Below are 21,379 nucleotides of genomic sequence, written 5' to 3' on the forward strand. Positions count from 1 at the left end.
GAAATACTGCCGAGTTTAGAAAGCAAAACCACCGATAATAAAGCACATTGGCCGACAGGAAACAATGGATTACATGGAAAGGTCTCAGGTATTTGATTTATTTCCGCTGATACAACTTTCATGAACTTAAATAAAAATTCTAGTGGTTTTACCAATTTAAAATAAAATTTTTAAAAGGGGTGTAGAAAAAAACCCAGCAGATTGGGGTCAGCTAGGTTGTGTGATCATTTACAAGAATGGACTTTAGACTACAGCCCAGTGCAGCATTGTTGCTCTACACTGCGACTATTCCATGTGGGTAAGGCTAGTTTCATACTAGCGTTTTTGAGCGCAGCGACGGCCTGCGCACGGCCGCCGCTAAGCCCCGCCCCTGCCGCGCCTCCGCCTACCGGCGCATGACGCTGCATGCGCCCTGCGTCCCCTATCTTTATCACTGGGGGCGCAGGCCGTGCGCAGTATGCGTTTGGCGGCGCATGCGCTTTTGACGGTGCGCCGGCGCAACCAAACTGCAGCAGGTTGCGTTTGGCGCAGGTCAGCGCACCGTCAAAAGGACGCATGCGCCGCCAGACGCATACTGCGCACGGCCTGCGCCCCCAGTGATAAAGATAGGGGACGCAGGGCGCATGCAGCGTCATGCGCCGGTAGGCTGAGCTACCGGTGGAGGCGGGGCTTAGCGGCGGCCGTGCGCAGGCCGTCGCTGCGCTCAAAAACGCTAGTGTGAAACTAGCCTAAGGGTGCTTTCACATTTACGGACACACTTGGTGACCCCGTCGGGGCATGCGGCTGAACCTCCCCACAATATGGGATTCAGATGTATGCGCAGATGGGGCCATAGCCTGTAATGCAATCGGTAGAGTGAATGTGCGGGGAGCCGTGCATCATTTTCGGGATTGTACGCCTGCAGAAGGTGGACACTTAGATGCAGTCTACTATGTCTGAGTGGTGACTTCCCGTAGGCACACCCCCAAATATGATGCACGCCATAGTGCACGTACTCCCTGCTGGCACCATTACTGCTCATAACCTTCAGACATATGTCCCAATGGGGCCACTGAGCGTGTCCCAAAACGCAATGTGAAAGCACCCTTACCCTGCTTTATATTGCAAGTTATGTCCTACTGGGGAGAAAAACAAAAACTGTGGGGGGGGGGGGGGACTAGAAAACTTATAATCACAAGCTACCAATTTGCTGATAAAAGAAAAATGTTTACGTATTACAAGGCCAGACAGAAATAAAATAAATATTTGATAAAAATCAAAAGGTCAGCAAAAATTGGCAACTTTTCGTGAACGTAAAATGACTTACCAGACCGGTGACTGAGCAGTACAGGAAAGCCGACTGTACTTCCTTTTTATGACTTAATTAGCCATTAGCATTCTTAAGGCTACTAGTTAAGAACTTGTTTTTAATTATTAAGTATATGTCCCACGGGGACAAGAATATTCCAAACTTTGATAACACGTTGCAGTTCCTCAGCAGAGGCGTCACTATTAGATTATTATTACCTTCGAGCGCTGCATGGAAAATAAATATGCATCAATATTACGATGCAGAATCCTATAGTGGATTCAGCTCATACATTTGTATCTGTCCGTGGTGACATCAACAGGCAAATATGGAGTCCTTCCGCTAACTGGACAAAGACAACATAACTGGTTACAAAGTTTCTTTAAATAAGCATCAAGAACATTAACACCAGAAAAATACTTAACACTGAAATCGTCAGTGGTGGATAAATACGGATTGAAGGAAAGTTGAGCTTAATACATTCAACTCCACAGCAAAGGGCTGGGGGATGGGCAGCGCTTGACGCCGACTGTGCAGGGCATGTCTGGGCAAGACGCAGGTTGCTAATTACATCTTGGAGGTAAATACTGCAGAAAAATAGGCTTTTTTCATTTACAAGTCTTGCCTGCTTTGCACAGGCTATATTTTCAGACGCTGTCAGGACTGGACATCTTTCAGCTGAACGGGAGAAACAAGACAAGTGGGGGTGGGAGAGGGGAGTCATACAGTTCATGGCAGGACATGCATATTTATTAGGTTTCACTTCCATCTGAAAAGCGGAAATTCTTTTAAATGGGAAACAAAGGGTTTTAGGTGCAGTTACAAAGTGCATTTCTGTGCACAGAACATCGAACATTTGTACAATTGCGGAGCCTACAGGTAGGCACAATAAAGCAATTTTTCAGTCTATTACACTTCAGATGTTATGGGAGCCAAGAGCGATGGCTTAGCCGTTCTCGGTGCCTTCTTTTCTCGAGTAAGCTATAGGATTGTGCTTTTTTTAACCTGTAAAATAAAAATATGTATTTAGAAAGCCAATCTAAACCCCAGAAAGTAACTGGTTGCTGACTGGCAATAATGGAAGGGTGAAAAGTCCACTCATTATAATAGTCCTGCACGGTAAACTTTTGGCCTTTAGCGAGTTGCATTTTAACATGATGCATGAAATCTACATGGGGTTAAACAATTGAATACAAACACATGGGCCATGCACACAGTGAACAAGTCTGTAGGACAGTGTTCACACCACCAAAAGACAAACACAGAAAAACACAGTATAACAAGCGTATAAAAATACTCTGTAGTAAAAAGATAACAAAACAGGATATTTGGTTGATACTTTTTTGCAAAAAATGCATACTAAGCCGCTCTACTTGGTAGAGAAGCTTAGTATACATTTTTTTTAAAAAAAGGAACCAACCAAATACCGATTTGTTATCTTTTTACTAGCGCTTGCTATACTGTGTTTTTCTGTGTTTCAGTCACGGGGTTAAACAAGTCCATGCTATTTTACAAATATCTCCTAGTTAGGGCGCAGGCAGTTAGACCGCCGTATAAATCTGACTGATATGGGACCGTGGTGCACGGACTGGCCACTGACAAGTCCATGCATTGTAGTCCAAACTGTGTCCAAAATTATACGGCGTTCTGACTTCACCCTTACATAGAACAACAAAAGAAGAAATAAAAAGAAGACCCAGCAACAGTTCCCCAAGGGCTTGGAGCCGTAAAGAATAACAAGTGATACTTACTGGCATCTACCGTCAGTTGGCTGCAGGGGTCAGGTGACTTGATCAGAGTGTCATTATAAAAACATCTGATGATGCGCTGCTCAAGTCATCTGACCACTGCAGCCAATCATAGGACTCAGCAGTCCTGCTGCTGGTGAACAGTGATGTCTTCTCTTCCTGCGTCAGCAAAGACCAAGGATTCTCCCTGCGTTGGATCCAGGTAGGTGTTGCATGAGTATCACAGTTTGCTGGGTTTTTTTACATAGTAACATAGTTTTGAAGGCTGAAGGAAGACTTTATGTCCATCTAGTTCAGCCTATTTTTAGTGCAGCTGTTCTGCATTGCTGATCCTGGGGAAGGCAAAAAACCCACAGAGTAGAAGCTCGTTTTCTCCATAGGGAAAAAAATTCCTTCCCCTAAGCTGGGTCAATCATCTACCTATAATATTATGTAATTCGTAACCTTATATACTGTTACTCACAAGAAAAGCATCCATTCCTTTCTTAAATTCATTCAGTGAGTTGGCCATCACCACTTCCTCAGGAAGAGAATTCCAGAACCTCACTGCTCTTACCGTGAAGAACCCTCTTCTTACAGCTCTAAGTCACTGGGAACTGTTGGTTTTGCCTGGAAAACCCCTTTCAGGATTATGTATACAAGCTGATTATTGGCTCATGTAAATATGCCACTGATTAGTTAATTTATGCCAGCATGAGAATCATCCTTGTTGACAGTACATCATCCAGTGTAAACAGGGGATGTGTTGCTGACAATATGCATGCTGTATAGGGACAGACTGGTCATATTAACAGTTTGTATTGGCCCCATTGATCGCACCATTAAACAAGCACTGATTGGTGTAACTTTAAACATCACTGCTGTGCCTATGCTACCCTGCTCCTCTGCAGGTCTTTGTTTTTCTGGCTCTAATTATGACACATCAACATGACATTTGACCACTGCAGCTAATCACTGCCCACCCACAGTGGTGACGTATCATCACCACTCTTCCCAGTGATTGGAAGTGCAGCAGTCATGCATTGACAAGCTAAATTATCCCTGGAGTCTGGCAACCAGAAATGAGTTAGCCTGGGATTGACAGTAACTGGTAAAGAATTGCTCCTTTTGGTTATGGTATCAAATTTTTAGCGCTTTGTAAAAAAAAAAAAAAAAAAAAAAAATGTTTTCGATTCGTTAACTCTTTAATTGTTGGGGAAAAAATAAGAACAATGTCAAAAATTCCAACTATGGAAATTCTTGTAATTGCGTTTTCTACACATTGATGTAAGCATTATAGGGGTATTCCCATCTCCAAGATCCCAGTATTATCCCAGTATTAGTTGTAATAATAATAGTATTAGCAAATACCCATAATTCGAATTTATTATAGTTTTTCTGATTTGCTGTGTCCCTTTCCTCATGTACAGGTATTGCAAGACCTTAGGTATCCATGGTTACAACCACCGATATAGTGAAAGCTACTTAACTAGCTGCTAGTGGTCGTAACTAGTGATGAGCGAACGTGCTCTGATAACGCAAGTGTTGCGGCTCTTTAACAGCCATGAAGCATGCACCCGCAGGGACTAGTAATAACCATGGATACCTAAGGTCCTGCAATGCCTGCATATGAGGAATGAGACATGGCAAATCAGAAAAACTATACTACATTTCTGATTGAAGGTATTTGCTAATATTACTATTATTACACCTACTACATATTGGGATAGCCTCTTGGAGACTGGAATATCCCTTTAATTCCCGGATTTTAGTTATTTCCCAAGCGTAAACATGCACTTTTTGTGGCCTATTACAGATCTAGCAAATCCCCAAAGAGGCAACATTCTGAAAATATTGAGGTCAGTTTATTACAATATTTAAGTTTACACTGCAAACCAGAAACATTTCATTTTTTTAATGGCTTGATGGGCACTAAAACTAATAAGGCTCACTGGAGATGGGCAGCAAGACAGAGTAAACGTTTCGTTTTTGAGCAGAACTGAATGTTAGGATGTCGAATCCCTTAATTTTTGGGGGGAAATATATAACTCACCAGAACAATGTTTTCTAGCAATATTTCCGACCACTGTGTATCTGGTGTACACACACATTAGTTTTACTACCATATGTAGCGCCATTAATTCCATAGCGCTTTACAGACATTATCACCACTGTCCCCATTGGGGCTCACAATCTAAATTCCCTATCAGTATGTCAGTGTGGGAGGAAACCCAAGCAAACTACGGGGAGAACAATGTCTCTGCAGATGTCGTCTTTGGCGGGACTGGAATCAGTGCATTTTACGTCCAGCGTGCAGTTACTTTTGGAGAAAGTAAAAACTGAGCTGCCCATATGTGGCCACGTCACCATTTACAGAGTCGGTCTCAAAAACAGAGGTAGATCAAAGAGGTAGGAAATGCATCTATCAGACATTTATGGAATCCCCTGTGGATTATGACATAGATGACTGAAATTGTAATATTCCTTTAAGTAAACTGGTGAAATTATGAAAAGTAAAGTTAGGCCACGATTAATTAAGACTGGTGTTGTAAATGCCAGTCTGAATAAAGGGGCATTGCAGAGTAAGAGGAGTCAGAATCATTAAAGGGGTTTTCTCACGGGCAAAAGTTGATTTTACTCAATGGATATTGGAATTATAATAATTTCCACAATTTGATGGGTTTTAAATAAAATGTTCCTGTGCTGAGATAATCTTATAAATGTGCCCCTGTTGTGTACTGTGTAATGGCTGTGTCTGACTGTGCAGGAACATGGTCTGATCATACCACAGCTCCTGGGCGGGGGACACAACAGAGAGGATACAGACATTACAGCAGAAGTAAAACATTGCTTAAAAACAGGCAGGGAAATGTTTTGCCTCACAAAAAGAATAAGCTGCGATTCCAGGCTGTAATGTCTGTATACTCTCTTTTCCTTCCTCCCCTGCCCAGGAGCTGGAGTATGATCAGCCCACATTCCTGCATGGTCAGACACAGCCATTACACAGCACAAGGACACATTTATAAGATTATCTCAGCACAGGAACATTTTATTTAAAACACATCCAGTTGTGGAAATTATTATTCCAAGAGCTATTGATTAAAATAAAGTTTTGTTCACGGTAAAACCCCGTAAAAAGCGCAAGCCCCTTAATGGATCAAGCGCATCAAATTCAATGGCATAGGTAAAGGGGAAAAGGAAAATAGTCAGCTCACCAGTATTCTGCAGGTTTCTCTGAGCACGCACGGAGCCGCCTTGATCAGAGGCGTGGTTCACAATGAAAAATGGAAGAGGAAAAAAAATCTCCAGCGTGTAATCCAATAAAATCAATTCTTTTATTCAAGACATTTTACATGTATCAAAAATACAAATGAACAAAGGAAAGGAAGGATGGGGTCCCCCAAACAAATTGCGCGCATTTCCTTGTGCCTCGCCAGGGACTGGAGTAAGACCTCTGACTTGTATTTCACATCTAGTAATGAATTCACTGGCCAGGAACTGCCTTTCTCACATCCCAGCTCAGCCCATTTTGACAAACCAGGCATGAAAACAATTTTTAAAAAAATTGTGCAATTTCATGTTGCGCAATTTTTTCACTTTTAAACGTGTTTTGCGCCAGAAAACGGGCATAAAACACTAACGTATTTGCTCCTTAGTGATCAAAAGGAAAACCCCAAAATAAAGGACTTTTTGGTAGCAGTTCTTCTGAAAGGACCGTTTTAGAGACTGAAACTAGACATCAATACAGACAGTTCTAGGGTGTATGCTAATGAGTACATGCTGCGTTCGGTGGGCACATCCGCATACAACGCATGTCACTGCGTACACAATGTTAAATTTTTAGGTACGCAAGACGCATGCGGATCTTGAGGAAAGAAGTACGCAGGCCTACGCTGCGTACACAAACACTAATGTGAAACCAGCCTTAAACAGTTGCCTAGCAAGGTATATGGTATAGGGTAAACTACATTTTGTCACTATTCATTTAGGGAAATTAGTGTCTATAGGGTTCTGTACAGCATAGCTTATTTAGTGTTTTAAAACACAAGTAGTATTTTTAAGCCAAATATGGCTTCTTATCACTGGCATTTAAGTAGAGAACTCTTTATTGTTTAAAGGTTATATTCATAAAAAGGGAGTGTCAGTCTAAACTAACAGTGTAATTTGAACAGTCTTGTAGGTGATATATCGCCTTATAAAATTGCATCTTTAATGTTCTAATCATTGCCTACATTATGCAGAAATTAAACAACAAATATGCTAATTGTGGTGCCCACTGCACCCTTGGTGCGATGAAGAGGCTCAGTGCACTGACTATTGTTGCCACCCCTAGCTCTCATTGGTGACATTTTTCTAATAGGTATACGGGTTCATATCCCACAAAGGCCACCATCTGTAAGGAATTTGTATGTTCTCCCCGTGTTTGCGTAGGTTTCCTCAGGGTTCTCTGCTTACCACCCACTCCATAGACAAACAGATAGGAGTTTAGATTGTTAGCCCCATTGGGGACAGTGCCAATAATGTCTTTTAAAGCGCTGTGGAATTAATGGCGCTATACGAGTGAGTAAAATAAATAAATATAGCAAAAAGATATTCGTTATCTACTAGATTCTGTCAAGATTTCAGCTACCATCAATCACACCTTGTCGTAGCAGTAGTAGTAGGACGGGCTATGTAAAGCATGAGACACAGGTCACGACATAGGACTCTACAGTGTCGTGACCTGTCAGGCAGAGTGAATACTCAATCCTCTGTTCAGTCAACCTGACAGGACGCTGAGTGGAGACAGACTAAAGGAGAAGATAACTTGCTTATTTAGCACTGAGAATAAACATCCATCTCAGTTAGCCTGACCCTCTGTCTAGTGCTTCATGTAGTCCCTCCTTCTGCATGTCATGGTAGTTGACATGTATAAAATCCTGACAGAGTGCAGTAGATTAGCAATAATGTATGCTTTAATAAAAAGGTATTTAGAAAAAATGTTTTATATTTAAAAGTGTATTTATTTTATTACATTTCTTGGAGAACCTCTTAATGACTAGCAATGTACATGCATGCTGGTCCACGGCGCGCGTTCAGGAGCCAACCACACACAATTCACAGCAAATAATGGTTGTTTTTCAGCCATCACCTGCCTATAAGTGACGCTAGTCATACTGAGCTCCGCCCACAGCTATCAACCCATTAAATGCTGCTGTCATTCTCAGTGGGAGGGGGTTAAATTATTCTTTGTGACTGCTGGGGTAGCTCTAGTAGCCGTTCATACAAGTATGTTATCTGCTAAAGTAATGCTGTATTATCATCGAGTAATCGAGTGTGATCTAACAAAACATAAAAATAATTATCCCAATTGGCATAAAATACTGGAGAAAAAAAAAAGAAAGACCATAAGTCCATTTTTTTGATTGTCAGAACTGCGCTATTAAAAAACCCCCCAACAAAAAACGCATTCATTAATAAGCAATCAAAATGTTGTACCTATCCTATAGTGGTATGAATAAAAACACCAGGTCGTCTCGCAAAAAAACAAGCCCTCATATAGCTCCAACCACAAAATTAAACCGTTACCAGCGTCAGAATATAGTGACACAACCATGTATCTGGCAATGGCTGCACAATTTCAACCATACTTGTTTCATTCTGAAATGCTGTGGCGTTTCACAGAAAAACATGGTTTAATAGCAACTAGGATCCTTGATGAATGGGAGCCTAGACAGAGTGGTAGGTCCCCGGCAGCTTCTCCCTGTCTGTGTGCATAAAAGGAGAGACCCTCAAAGGCAGTGGGCGAGGAGAAGGTGCCAGGACCCGCCTAACAGACCAGTCTCTCATGTGGTCCCCGGGAGCTATATACTAGGTTTTTCCTCTTAAACATTGTATTTTTCAGCGTTACACATACAGTATATGGCAGAAATAATACAGTCAGTGACTGATACAATGCTGCTGTGGATTGGGTAGCATGTGCCGGCTATGAGGTTCCCATTCGAAGAATAAACTGCAGTAAATGAGGGTACAGTTATTGTGGGCAGTAATGATGAGGCAGAGTATTCACAAGTGCCTTGTTTGATTGCTCTATGCTGCACATTAGCCCCAAATATAGGTAAAATCTGGTGACATCTGCTATGGGCTGCACTTCCAATTTTTGTTTGCAATAGTTTTTATCAGGACTCGTGAAGCTTGCATTTTCGCAAACTATGGGCACAAAAACATAACAATTTTGCACCAAGAACTTACCATTTATAGTGGCGTTTCCTTTTTGTAATTAAAGCTAGGGTCTGTTCCATCAATCTGAAGCTTCAGAGACTGTTTAAGGCCTAACTCTGTTTCTGTTGAAGGGTAGCCATCCAAAACTTCCAGATGTCCTCGACCTTGTACTGAACGTGGCACAGAGACTCTACCAAGGAAAACCTGGTTTCCTTGAAGGTGATAATTGGGATTGGTCATAATTCCATTTCTTTTCTTCTGTTCTGCACTCTGCTGTTGAATAAGGAACTGCTGTTGAGAACGACCAACTTCCTGCTGCACTGAGGTAATTTGAAGTTTTGATGTGTCTTCAGGGATTTGTTTTAGAGGTACATTCATACTAGTTACTGAACTTGGACCGTGCACTCGTTTGTCAAACTGAGTCATTTCATATTCTAATACCTTAGACTGAGAACAGCTGCTTTGCTTGCACTTCTTTGACACAGAATTAGATTTATTTGAAGTTTCTGCCTTGCCTCCTTTACTTGTTTTTGTTGACTTTAAACTAGGCTTGACATGGCTCCATTCAAATTCACTTGTGGGAGAATTATTCTGCCCGACAGAGTGGGTTGTTGAAGAAGGAGATACTATCGACTGTCTACTTCTACTCCGTGGAAGTGAATGTTGTTGAATCTGCTCTGTAAAAGAAAGGCAATGGAAACTATCAATAGGCACAGTTTGAGCAGTTGCTGTAGAAGAGGTTGTTCGAAGAGAAGAGTTTTTAGAACTTTTTAGCGAATTATTCGATAGTGATGACTTGTGTCTGTCAACAGTAGAATCCGGAGATTCTGAAGGAGAACTAAACGCATGAGATGGACCATTGCATAAGCCTCGCATGGTAGGATGTAAATCCCCTCCTCCGGTGCTGGATGAGCTATTGGATTTTATTGTTAAAGACTGCACTTTTGTAGATAACGGGTTTAAGGCTTTTTGCTCCATTGTGTGAACAGGAGATGGGTTGCATCCATTCAGAGTTGAGGCTCCATATTTTTCAAGCAATTTAATTATTTGTGAATGTCCATTTTTAGCTGCAACGCGCATGGCAGTTCTTCCAAACTGATCTGCGTGGTTGGGGTCAGCACCATGTTCTAACAAAACTTGAACAGCATCAGTATGCCCTTCCTGGGCTGCAATGCAAAGTGCAGTGGCTCCTTGGTTACATGCATGGTCAACAAGGGCACCGTGTTCAATTAACAGCTGAACAACTTTAACATGACCTTGCCAAGCAGCAGACTGTAAGGCTGAGCGTTTTTCATTGTCTGAAGCATTGACATCAGCTCTGTAGGTGATAAGGGACTGAACCATCTCTAAATGTCCCTGCCAGCAGGAAACATGTAAAGCTGTCCTTCCTTCAGCATCACTAGCTTCTACATTTGCGCTATTCTCTAAAAAATATTCAGCCATCGTCAACTGATTTTCCAGTGATAATATATAAAGTGTTGGTCTTCCATCAGCATCTTTGGCATTTATGTCTGCACCATGACTTAGAAGTAACTCTGCTATGTCTCTATGTCCTTCAAGTGATGCAACACGCAAAGCATTTTGGCCATCATATCCCTTCTGATCAACTGGAGATTTATTTTCTAAAAGAATTTGCACACAGTCATAATGACCTTCCTGCGCAGCCAGTACTAAGGGGACTCGACCATCATTGTCAATTTCATTTGTTCGAGCACCTTGTTCGATCAATGCTTCACATATCAACCGGTGACCTTCAAATGCAGCCATGTGTAGCGGAGTCCATCCACCGCCATCCCTATGGTTTTCATCTAGGCCTCTATCCAAAAGTGTCCTCACAACTTCAACATTTCCTTGAGCAGAAGATATGCTAAGAACAGTTCTACCTTCACTATCAATGCTATCGATTGCAGCACCCCAAAATAGTAAAGTGTTTACTACAGAAGCATGCCCCATAGAGGCTGCTGCAAGAAGAGGGGTACGGCTATTTTTGTCCGTATGATCAACATCTGCACCACCTTCTAAGAGTAAGTCAACAACATCTACATGTCCCTCATAAGCAGCCACAAGTAATGGAGTCATTAGGTCTTTATCACAATGATCCACTTCTGCTCCCCGTTCAATTAAGAGACTCACTACTGATGCATGACCCTTGCTTGCAGGAACACACAGTGCAGCTACTGATAAAGCAGTTCGTCCATCCACGTCTTCGTGGTCAACTTCTGCACCATGATTTAAAAGATGCTCCACAATTTCTCTATGACCCATGTATGCTGCGGCAATCAAAGCAGTTCTTCCTTCATTGTCAGCTTTATTAACCTCCGCTCCATGCTGTAGCAAATTCAGTACAATATCTTCATGTCCCCCCCAAGATGCTGCCCTTAAAGCTGTTCGACTATCTGCATCTGCACAATCCACTTTTGCTCCAGCATACAATAGTGCAGAAACAACTTCAGTGTGCCCGCCCCAAGCGGCAGATCTTAGAGCTGTCCATCCGTCATGATCACAATGGTTTATATTTGCACCGCATCCAATTAAACAATTTACAACCTTTACATGACCTTGACGAGCAGCTAGAGTAAGTGCTGTTTGTCCATTGGCATCTTCTATTTCAAGATCAGATCCTCTTGAAACGAGTAAGTTGACGACATCAAGATTACCGCTATACGCTGCATTGGCCAACAAGGTTCTTCCATTGGAATCACACTGGTTAACAGAAGCTCCGTTATCTAGTAGAGTTCGGATGGAATCTTCTCTTTCCAAGGCCTGTCGTACAATGCAACAAGTTCTATCGTCTTCACTATCAACATGTGCACCTGCCTTGACCAACAATTGTAGCACCTCTTGTTCCTTTGGTATTACAGTACACAAAGAGTCTTTAACACAAGTCCCATTCCAGATCATCCATAATGCCAATTCAGAGTTTGTTAACTGTAAGTTTGAATGTATGAGATGTAATCCGAACTCTTGAACTTCTACTGGAGTTAGTTCTTTTGCTCGGCATGTGTAACTCATTGCAAGCATTCGATGTCCCTCAGCTGCATTACATAAGTATTTTTGAGTGCAGTGCTTTACATCAAGCAACCATTCAGCAAAACTGTAATGGAAGAGAATTTTAGTGTTTCCTAGTCCATCTACAAGGACTTTAGATAATACATCTAATTTACGTTGAAAATCTTCCATGGTCAATGACATGTTTTTGGTCCATACTGCGTGGAAAAGTTCAGTGGTTGTTAAAGGCCTACATGCAGCCAGAATCACATTTAAGAACGGTTGGACCTTCGCAAACTGTTTTCTTACAAATAGGCGCTGACAGAGCCAGAGGTATAAGCCATTTAAAGTTCCAGGGATGTCACGAATTTCACGAAGCATAATAAAATTCTCTACAACGCCATCCAATACACGTTCCAGGTAAAGAAAGCACCCGCTGCTTTTTATGTGTAGTTGATTTAACATTTCTGCAGTTTCCTTAGTTAAATGTTGCCTTAAAGCTTCTTCTTGGTCTAAACGATGCAGTATATATTGCTGTACATCTTTAACTATGTACGCTTTTCGGAGATCATCCAGACTTATCTTCCGAAAACCTGCAATTTAAAAAAATAAATAATTATAGTCTTAATCTTAGGAAGACAGTACACACAATGCAATTATCTAAAGCAATGCAATGCTATGTATATTTGGCAAAGGATGTGTGAACATAGTCAATTGGTGTCTATTTTTACTAAAAAAAAAAAAATAGATATGTGAATGCCTTTGTCTTACTAAGGAAAAGTTATTCCAATTTCAACAACATTCCAGCATGATTTTAGACAAAGAGCCCCCTCCGAACTTCCTATGTTTATTTTTTACATAACATTCCTTTTCTTGTAGATTTTCCTCATTGTAGTAAAAAACACAATTAAAAGGAATATACAAGTGTTTAACTACAATGACAATAACTTTATACTAATGTTATGTTAATACTAACTAACAAAGCTGAATAAAAGAAAATAAACTAACTGCAGAATAAATACTCAGCACTTGCATTCACGTTGTCACAGATCCCTGATTGGAGCAGACTGGGAAAAGACTTCTGTTAAAGCAACACGCTGTAAAGTTAGACTTAAAGCCGACCACAAGCATATTATAGGCGCAAACCTGGGCTTGACCACAAGTCATAAAGATCTTGAGTGAGACAGCCCAATGATCTGTTCACAGTGCCAATCTGGCTTCTATTTTTAAAGGGTATGTTAAGGACTGATAATTACTGACCTAACCCTATGTGGACATCAATGTGAGGTCAGTGGGAGTTCTATGCAGTCCCATACATTGCTTATTGTCCGCAGCCAAGAATTGCGCTTCACCCACTCAAGTGAAAGAGGGAAAGAGCAGTACTGGGCCCACTAAGCAAGAATGAGAATGTTGAGTTCCACCTTGTACAATTTTGCTGCCAAAGCAAATTTCAGCTAATCAGAGGGAGTAAATGCTGTCGGAGCTCCAGGTATTTCATATTTATGATCGAACCTATAGATAGGTCTTCAACAGGTCGGTGATGGACAACCCCATTATTTCAGTCATGACCTGCACAGGAAGTCCGTGCTAGATGGATCCCTGATATAATGTAGGTGAGCTGACTTTATTTTGCTTTTCTACTAGATGACAGAGGCGAGTGATCCGTTTTTCAAAAGGATCCCAACAAATCTTACCACGCCCTACTGACTTATAATAAAATCTGTACATATTCTGTTGGCGTTCCAGTAGCTTTAATGGCAAAACGACCATGTTAGTCTTTGCTATTCTTGCCCTCATGTACCCAATAAAAAAAGTAAAATAAAATATAGTGTGCATATAGCTTAAGTCCACCAAGCCTCATTTCGGAGCATAATATTTTGCATTCAGTAAGTACTGAAAATTTGTGAGCACTTTACAAGCTTTTATAACTTTTCAGATAAGCAGCCCAGCATTTTCAGGTAATTTTCAATTATATTTGTTTTCATTATTTTTCATCAAATGGCTTTTTATGCGTTCATGATTTGCCTTTTCCTCCAGAACAAATTAAAATTCTATAAGGCAACATATTAAGATTCATTTAATTTATATAAAAGTCGCCTATAAAAGCATTCACCTCCCTTGGACCTTTTTAAGTTTTATTGAGTAGCAACAATGACTAACAGGAGCTTTCATGAGGGTTTTTTTTTTTTTAACAAAAGATCAAAAGAAAAATAGCCTCTAACGTGAATATAAAAACCAAAGTGATATTCATTGACAACAATTAAGAAACACAAAACAAGGTAATGAACAACTATTTAAACCCACCCCTCCCAAATCAAGATTTATTAGAGGCATCTAACGCAGTAGTGTCTACTTTACAGGAAATCTCTACTTTTAACATAAACTAGCTAAGAGGCTGCAGACTGTCCCTACAAGCAAACTTGTGGTCAAAAATGAGCTGGACAATCAAGGTTCACAGATCACTGATGGAAACCATAGCAGAAAGCTACACCATGATGAGGATTTAGGCTCTTCCTTTCACAGTTAATGGAATATCCAAATTATTTGCAGTTTACTGTGAAAATGTCTCAAATATGAGAACTATCAAGAAGGCCACAATGAAACCCTACAAGATGAACATACAAATTTATGTAATAATCATGGAGGGGTTCAAAAGAGTGAACTAAGGAGCCTTCGATAATCGGGTACTCACACTAGAGAATTAGTGTACCTGTCTCAACAGAAGCAAGCCACGCTATCGGTAAACACCATGTCCCTTCCTCAAGTATGAGAATCTTCATTACGTCACGCAACAAACTAATAAGGCAATAACCCCTTTGACAGTCTGATATATAACCTACAATGTTTGTTTTTTCAGGGAAAAGAGTTGATATTGACATCTTATATTACACATTATCTTAAAAGGGGTTATGCAAAATCTAAAAAAAAAAAAAATTCTTGAGAGCCTGATGAACCAAATTAAAGATCTACGGTAATTATAATCCACTTGTTGACAATTCTTCTGGGACTTTTGGCTTGCAGGTGTGCCAAAACGTCAGCAAACTTAGAAGTTCTCCCATTAGCGCTCCTTTGCTTGATAGCCACACCAATAACATATCTGTTCCGATAGCCTGTCTGGATATCCTACTACACCTGTTGGATCTCTGGCCAAACACATGTGCAATGTAGGCAAATTACTGTAGCTTGCCCAAGTACGTGCCACCGTTAGCGAGTACAACAGGCACAGAATCACATATCTACAAACAGCACAGAATATATATGAAATAATAAGGGCTGGGATCACATGAGTTAACAGATAGAAAACAAATTGGTAGGAATCTTTTAATCACATTATATTCTAGAAGTGCTCTGGAATACCTAAGTAGTCTTTATAATGCCAAAATCTTCAGCCAGAAAAAAAACCCTTTAAAAAGTAAAACTTTTACCTGTTTTAATTAGCAAATTAAATTTTCAGTTTTGTAATGAAAACACATATTAAAAGAATTATGCCATCTTCTTATGCCAACTTGAAATAAGAGTTATTGGACAAAAACAGAAAAAAAAAAAAAGTGGTGAAAGTGGTGATTTACTGTTCCAAAGCATCAGTTTTGCAGCCTGGGATTTGTGGTCACAGTACATTACATAGTATATCTCATGTACACACTGGTGAGAATTTGTGTTTTTTCAAATTCTATCACATTTCTATAATATGTCCCACGGTGTAATATCTGGTTCTAGGGCGTTCACCGGTTACAACTACCCCAGGCTACCAGTGCATCTCCTTTTCACTACTGGTAGGATGACTCAATACCTCTTATCCATGCTGCAATGTCCCATAAGAAACATACAGAGATGAAACCCACATTGCACAGCGACCCCCTGCACCACCTAGGAAATACCCTCAAACGCGTGATCTGGGGAATGCAGGGTGAAGTAGCAGAGGGAGGGAGGATACCCTCACCAGCAGTACAAAGGGGCGTCCTTTTCTATTATTTATTAATATAGATAACGTCAACATCCACTTATGTAAGTTGCAGCTATGTACTGAGCAAGAACAAGAGGCCGCTTGTGCCGTCATGGCTCCCAATACGCTGTATTTACAGTCAGGCATGGTGACAACAGGAATTGTGCAGGCTTCACAGCAGTCACAGATGTGTCTCTTCACGCTAAGACAGCAAAAAAATGAAGTTACTGTGCCAGCTGGTTTTTGATCTCAGCAGCCACATCAAAGAGGCTTCAGAGAAATTCCTGTTGTTGAATGTCAATTTACACATCACCAAATCCTGAGCCTCTATTAAATGACAAATTGTATGCATTGAAAGGATGCTCTGTCCCTTCATAGTATATGAAAAGTTAAAGACTGAGCAGGTACCGTAAGTTACAACTGGCAGACTACATGACAGCCACAATATTGCCCACAAACAGTTCACATGCCATGCTAATAGAGAAGTGGAAACGCGCCAGATGTACGCCGACTGTGGAGTCTGTGGTCATTTATGGTGGAGTTGGTAAAAAATGGTCTGACTTCACATGCAAAAATATATACAGTAATCGGGTACAATAGTTCAGTGCAGGGTGTGCTGTCAATTTTTTCATAGGGATTTGGGAAAGTTATAAAATGTCCTAAAAATGTGTGTTCTGTTCCTGATCTAAGGATCTCGGCTTTTAGTGGAGATGAATCTGTGCTGCACTTTATGAACATGCTCAGTAGTGACCAGTGCTGTGGGGTCATAGTAGAGATGAATCTGTGCTGCACTTTATGTACATGCTCAGTAGTGAGGCAGTGCTGTGGAGATGAATCTGTGCTGCTCTTTATGTACATGCTCAGTAGTGAGGCAGTGCTGTGGAGTTGTAGTAGAGATGAATCTGTGCTGCACTTTATGTACATGCTCAGTAGTGAGGCAGTGCTGTGGAGTTGTAGTAGAGATGAATCTGTGCTGCACGTTATGTACATACTCAGTAGTGGGGCAGTGCTGTGGAGTTGTAGTAGAGATGAATCTGTGCTGCACTTTATGTACATGCTCAGTAGTGAGGCAGTGCTGTGGAGTTGTAGTAGAGATGAATCTGTGCTGCACTTTATGTACATGCTCATTAGTGAGGCAGTGCTGTGGAGTTGTAGTAGAGATGAATCTGTGCTGCACTTTATGTACATGCTCAGTAGTGAGGCAGTGCTGTGGAGTTGTAGTAGAGATGAATCTGTGCTGCACTTTATGTACATGCTCAGTAGTGAGGCAGTGCTGTGGAGTTGTAGTAGAGATGAATCTGTGCTGCACTTTATGTACATGCTCAGTAGTGAGGCAGTGCTGTGGAGATGAATCTGTGCTGTACTTTATGTACATGCTCAGTAGTGAGGCAGTGCTGTGGGGTTGTAGTGGAGATGAATCTGTGCTGCACTTTATCTACATGCTCAGTAGTGAGGCAGTGCTGTGGAGATGAATCTGTGCTGCACTTTATGTACATGCTCAGTAGTGAGGCAGTGCTGTGGAGTTGTAGTAGAGATGAATCTGTGCTGCACTTTATGTACATGCTCAGTAGTGAGGCAGTGCTGTGGAGTTGTAGTGGAGATGAATCTGTGCTGCACTTTATGTACATGCTCAGTAGTGAGGCAGTGCTGTGGGGTTGTAGTGGAGATGAATCTGTGCTGCACTTTATGCACATGCTCAGTAGTGAGGCAGTGCTGTGGGGTTGTAGTGGAGATGAATCTGTGCTGCACTTTATGCACATGCTCAGTAGTGAGACCGTGCTGTGGAGTTGTAGTAGAGATGAATCTGTGCTGCACTTTATGTACATGCTCAGTAGTGAGGCAGTGCTGTGGAGATGAATCTGTGCTGCACTTTATGTACATGCTCAGTAGTGAGGCTGTGCTGTGGAGTCGTAGTGGAGATGAATCTGTGCCGCACTTTATGTACATGCTCAGTAGTGAGGCAGTGCTGTGGAGATGAATCTGTGCTGCACTTTATGTACATGCTCAGTAGTGAGGCAGTGCTGTGGGGTCATAGTGGAGATGAATCTGTGCTGCACTTTATGCACATGCTCAGTAGTGAGGCAGTGCTGTGGGGTTGTAGTGGAGATGAATCTGTGCTGCACTTTATGCACATGCTCAGTAGTGAGACCGTGCTGTGGAGTTGTAGTGGAGATGAATCTGTGCTGCACTTTATGCACATGCTCAGTAGTGAGGCAGTGCTGTGGAGTTGTAGTGGAGATGAATCTGTGCTGCACTTTATGTACATGCTCAGTAGTGAGGCAGTGCTGTGGAGTTGTAGTGGAGATGAATCTGTGCTGCACTTTATGTACATGCTCAGTAGTGAGGCAGTGCTGTGGGGTTGTAGTGGAGATGAATCTGTGCTGTACTTTATGCACATGCTCAGTAGTGAGACCGTGCTGTGGAGTTGTAGTAGAGATGAATCTGTGCTGCACTTTATGTACATGCTTAGTAGTGAGGCAATGCTGTGGGGTTGTAGTAGAGATGAATCTGTGCTGCACTTTATGTACATGCTCAGTAGTGAGGCAGTGCTGTGGGGTTGTAGTAGAGATGAATCTGTGCTGCACTTTATGTACATGCTCAGTAGTGAGGCAGTGCTGTGGGGTTGTAGTAGAGATGAATCTGTGCTGCACTTTATGTACATGCTCAGTAGTGAGGCAGTATTGTGGGGTTGTAGTGGAGATGAAACTGTGCTTATATGCTGCAGTGCAGAGTGAACCAAATGATACCCCAAATCATTATTAGTGCTTACAGCGGACCGACGCACTTGTAGGAAACTTAAACCTACAGACTAGTTTTTGCAACCAGATGCAGCTGGTATTAATCTCAAGTGCACCTAAAAAGTGGCAACATGCTAATATTGTACTAGCTACACAGCAGAGTAGGTACTGCTACAACCAGGGCAGTGGAGTCGGTAAGCCAAACAGCCAACTCCTCAATTTCCCTGACTCAGACTCCATGACTATGTACATGCTCAGTAGTGAGTCTAAGTGCAGCACAGATTCATCTCAACTAAAAGCGGAGATCGTTAGATCAGAGTCAGAACTGACATTAAGGCCGGGGTCACACTTGCAAGTGTGATGCGAGAAACTAGCACGAGTCTCTCGTATCAATACCCGGCGGCGGAGTGTGTGGCTGCATTGAAATACAAGCATAGAAATAATAGTTGTTTCTACCAAATTTTGGATTATCTTTCCACCACTTAAATAAAAAAAAGAACCTAGACATGTTTGGCGTCTATGAACTCGTCATGACCTGGAGAATCATAGTGGCAGGTCAGTTAGAGCATTTAGTAAACATGGTAAAAAAACAAAAAAAAACAAAAAAAAAAACAAAACTGTAATTGCACTTTTTTGCAATTTCACAGCACTTGAAATCTTTTCCCGTTTTCCAGTACACAATGTTAAAACCAATGGTCTTGTTCAAAATAACAACTCCTTACACAAAAAAACAAGCCCTCACATGGCCAATTTGACATAAAAATATAAGAAGTTATGGCTCTGGGAAGAAGGGGAGAAAAAAATGAAAATGCAAAAATGGAAATACCTTTGGTCCTGAAAGGGTTCATACCATCAGGTACGTGCTCTGCAGAAGCAACAATTCGTATAGTATGCACCCCATGAGTTATGTAAAGCTCCCATATCACAGCATGCATAATCCTGCATAGGATCAAACAGTTGGTCTCCAGGCTAGGAGCTCCTTCATGGATGGCCCACTCTGACTCTCCTAAGAGGACATATCACACAATGCACACACTACATAGGTTAATGAGTAAGCGCCTTATCATAGACCCAGAGCAGTAGGGCTTTTTAAATGCCACTTTCTTTGAAACCTGTGGTCCTTGTGCAGCACAACAGATCTTTTTCTGAAGAGAATGTCACACCTGGCCTCAGAAAGGTCTAGGTAAGCATTTATTCCAAGAGAAAACTAAGAAAACAGAAAAGCCTCGCACCTGGCCAACACCTGTTGTCTACACCGTTACCTCGACAACCTCCACAAAACCCAAAACTCTGCATATGACTAAACAGTACGGCATTGCCACTAGAATCCTTTTAGACAATCCTGTTGGATTAGATTTCACAATGTTATTTTTAACAAGTTCTAAAATAGACAGATGTAAAAATTAGGGACTGTACTCACGAGACTAAGCGGACGTGAAAAAACTCCACAAAAAGTATATACTCAGCCTGCATTCACTTTGAAAGACTGGCCCAAATATAATTAAGAAATTACAGATTTGCATATATCAGTAGCATATGATTTTATATGAACCTTCAGAATATACTATTTTAAAGGGAACCTATTGGCTGATTCACAATGGCAGCATAAGGGCTCTTTCAGACGTCCGCGATCATCTGTCCGATCTTGGATCACAATACAAGGCCTGACCGCGCAGCTCCTGAACCGAGCGCCTCATAGAAATATATGAATTCGTCATTCTCGGGTCAGGAGATGCTCTGCCAGTCCACACATTGTGTTCCAAGATTGGACAGATGATCACGGACATCTGAAAACGCCCCAAACTGCACGATAGAACCAGATATATTCATTATGTCAATTACCGGCATCAGCACTGGGTAGAACAAGCCACTGGTGGTGTCGGACAAGTCCAGTCTAAGGCCAGATCTTCTCTTTGAGACACTGGATCATTTTACACAGATACATACCTGGCTGCTATCGTGAAGCCAGACTGATCCATGCTGCCCGTAATTTGGCAGCATGAATCAATTGACATGTTCCCTTTAAGGAAGGCAACCCTTCCACTTCCTCTCTGGCTGATCAGAAACCTCAGTCAACAATATATCTATCTGCACTAACACAGGAGTGAGTGAGGTGGGTCTTGCAGCCGCAGTTACTTGCCTTCTCTGTGAGACTGCATGCTGTGAGAGGGAGGAGAGAGCAGAAGGATTAGTCTAAATTGTTAAGCTTAACACCAGATTTATTTTCCTTTTCAATTTTTATATTATGTAAGCCATAGAACACAAAAAGGTGAAACATTGATGGAAATGTAGCCGTGTTTAGGACAGACAATGGCTGACTGCTAACATTATAAACTGCCTACTTGATACATTGTTACCACAAGGATCTCGCCACTGAGGAAAAGTCGCTCTTCCAGCTTTACCTTTTATGCAATGTTTTCAAAGTTCAATGTACAATCACAGGCATAGCAATGTCTGGGAGACGTACACTGGGGTACCAAGCCCTGCTAAATTT

The 21,379-nt window shown here is 41.5% G+C and overlaps 1 protein-coding gene across 4 annotated transcripts in view; it reads right to left on the bottom strand.

Annotated features, from left to right (window-relative positions):
• Window positions 1–701: 701 nt before the first annotated feature.
• The window catches only part of ANKRD50 (ankyrin repeat domain containing 50), a 74,768-nt gene continuing 54,090 nt past the window's right edge, over window positions 702–21,379 (bottom strand). For 3 of the 4 annotated variants that reach the window (XM_073572042.1, XM_073572040.1, XM_073572043.1), the window contains 2 exons: window positions 9,247–12,797; window positions 702–2,293 (listed from right to left, as the gene is read on the bottom strand). In XM_073572042.1, the coding sequence (XP_073428143.1) occupies window positions 9,250–12,797 (3,548 nt within the window). In that variant the 3' untranslated portion in view covers window positions 702–2,293; window positions 9,247–9,249. Of the gene's footprint in view, window positions 2,294–9,244; window positions 12,798–21,379 lie in introns of those variants that run through there. The other variant, XM_073572041.1, reaches the window with a different exon arrangement.

The sequence above is a fragment of the Dendrobates tinctorius genome, unplaced genomic scaffold (genome assembly GCF_039654945.1).
Source record: "Dendrobates tinctorius isolate UK_male_01 unplaced genomic scaffold, ASM3965494v1 ptg000030l, whole genome shotgun sequence".
NCBI lineage: Eukaryota > Metazoa > Chordata > Amphibia > Anura > Dendrobatidae > Dendrobates > Dendrobates tinctorius.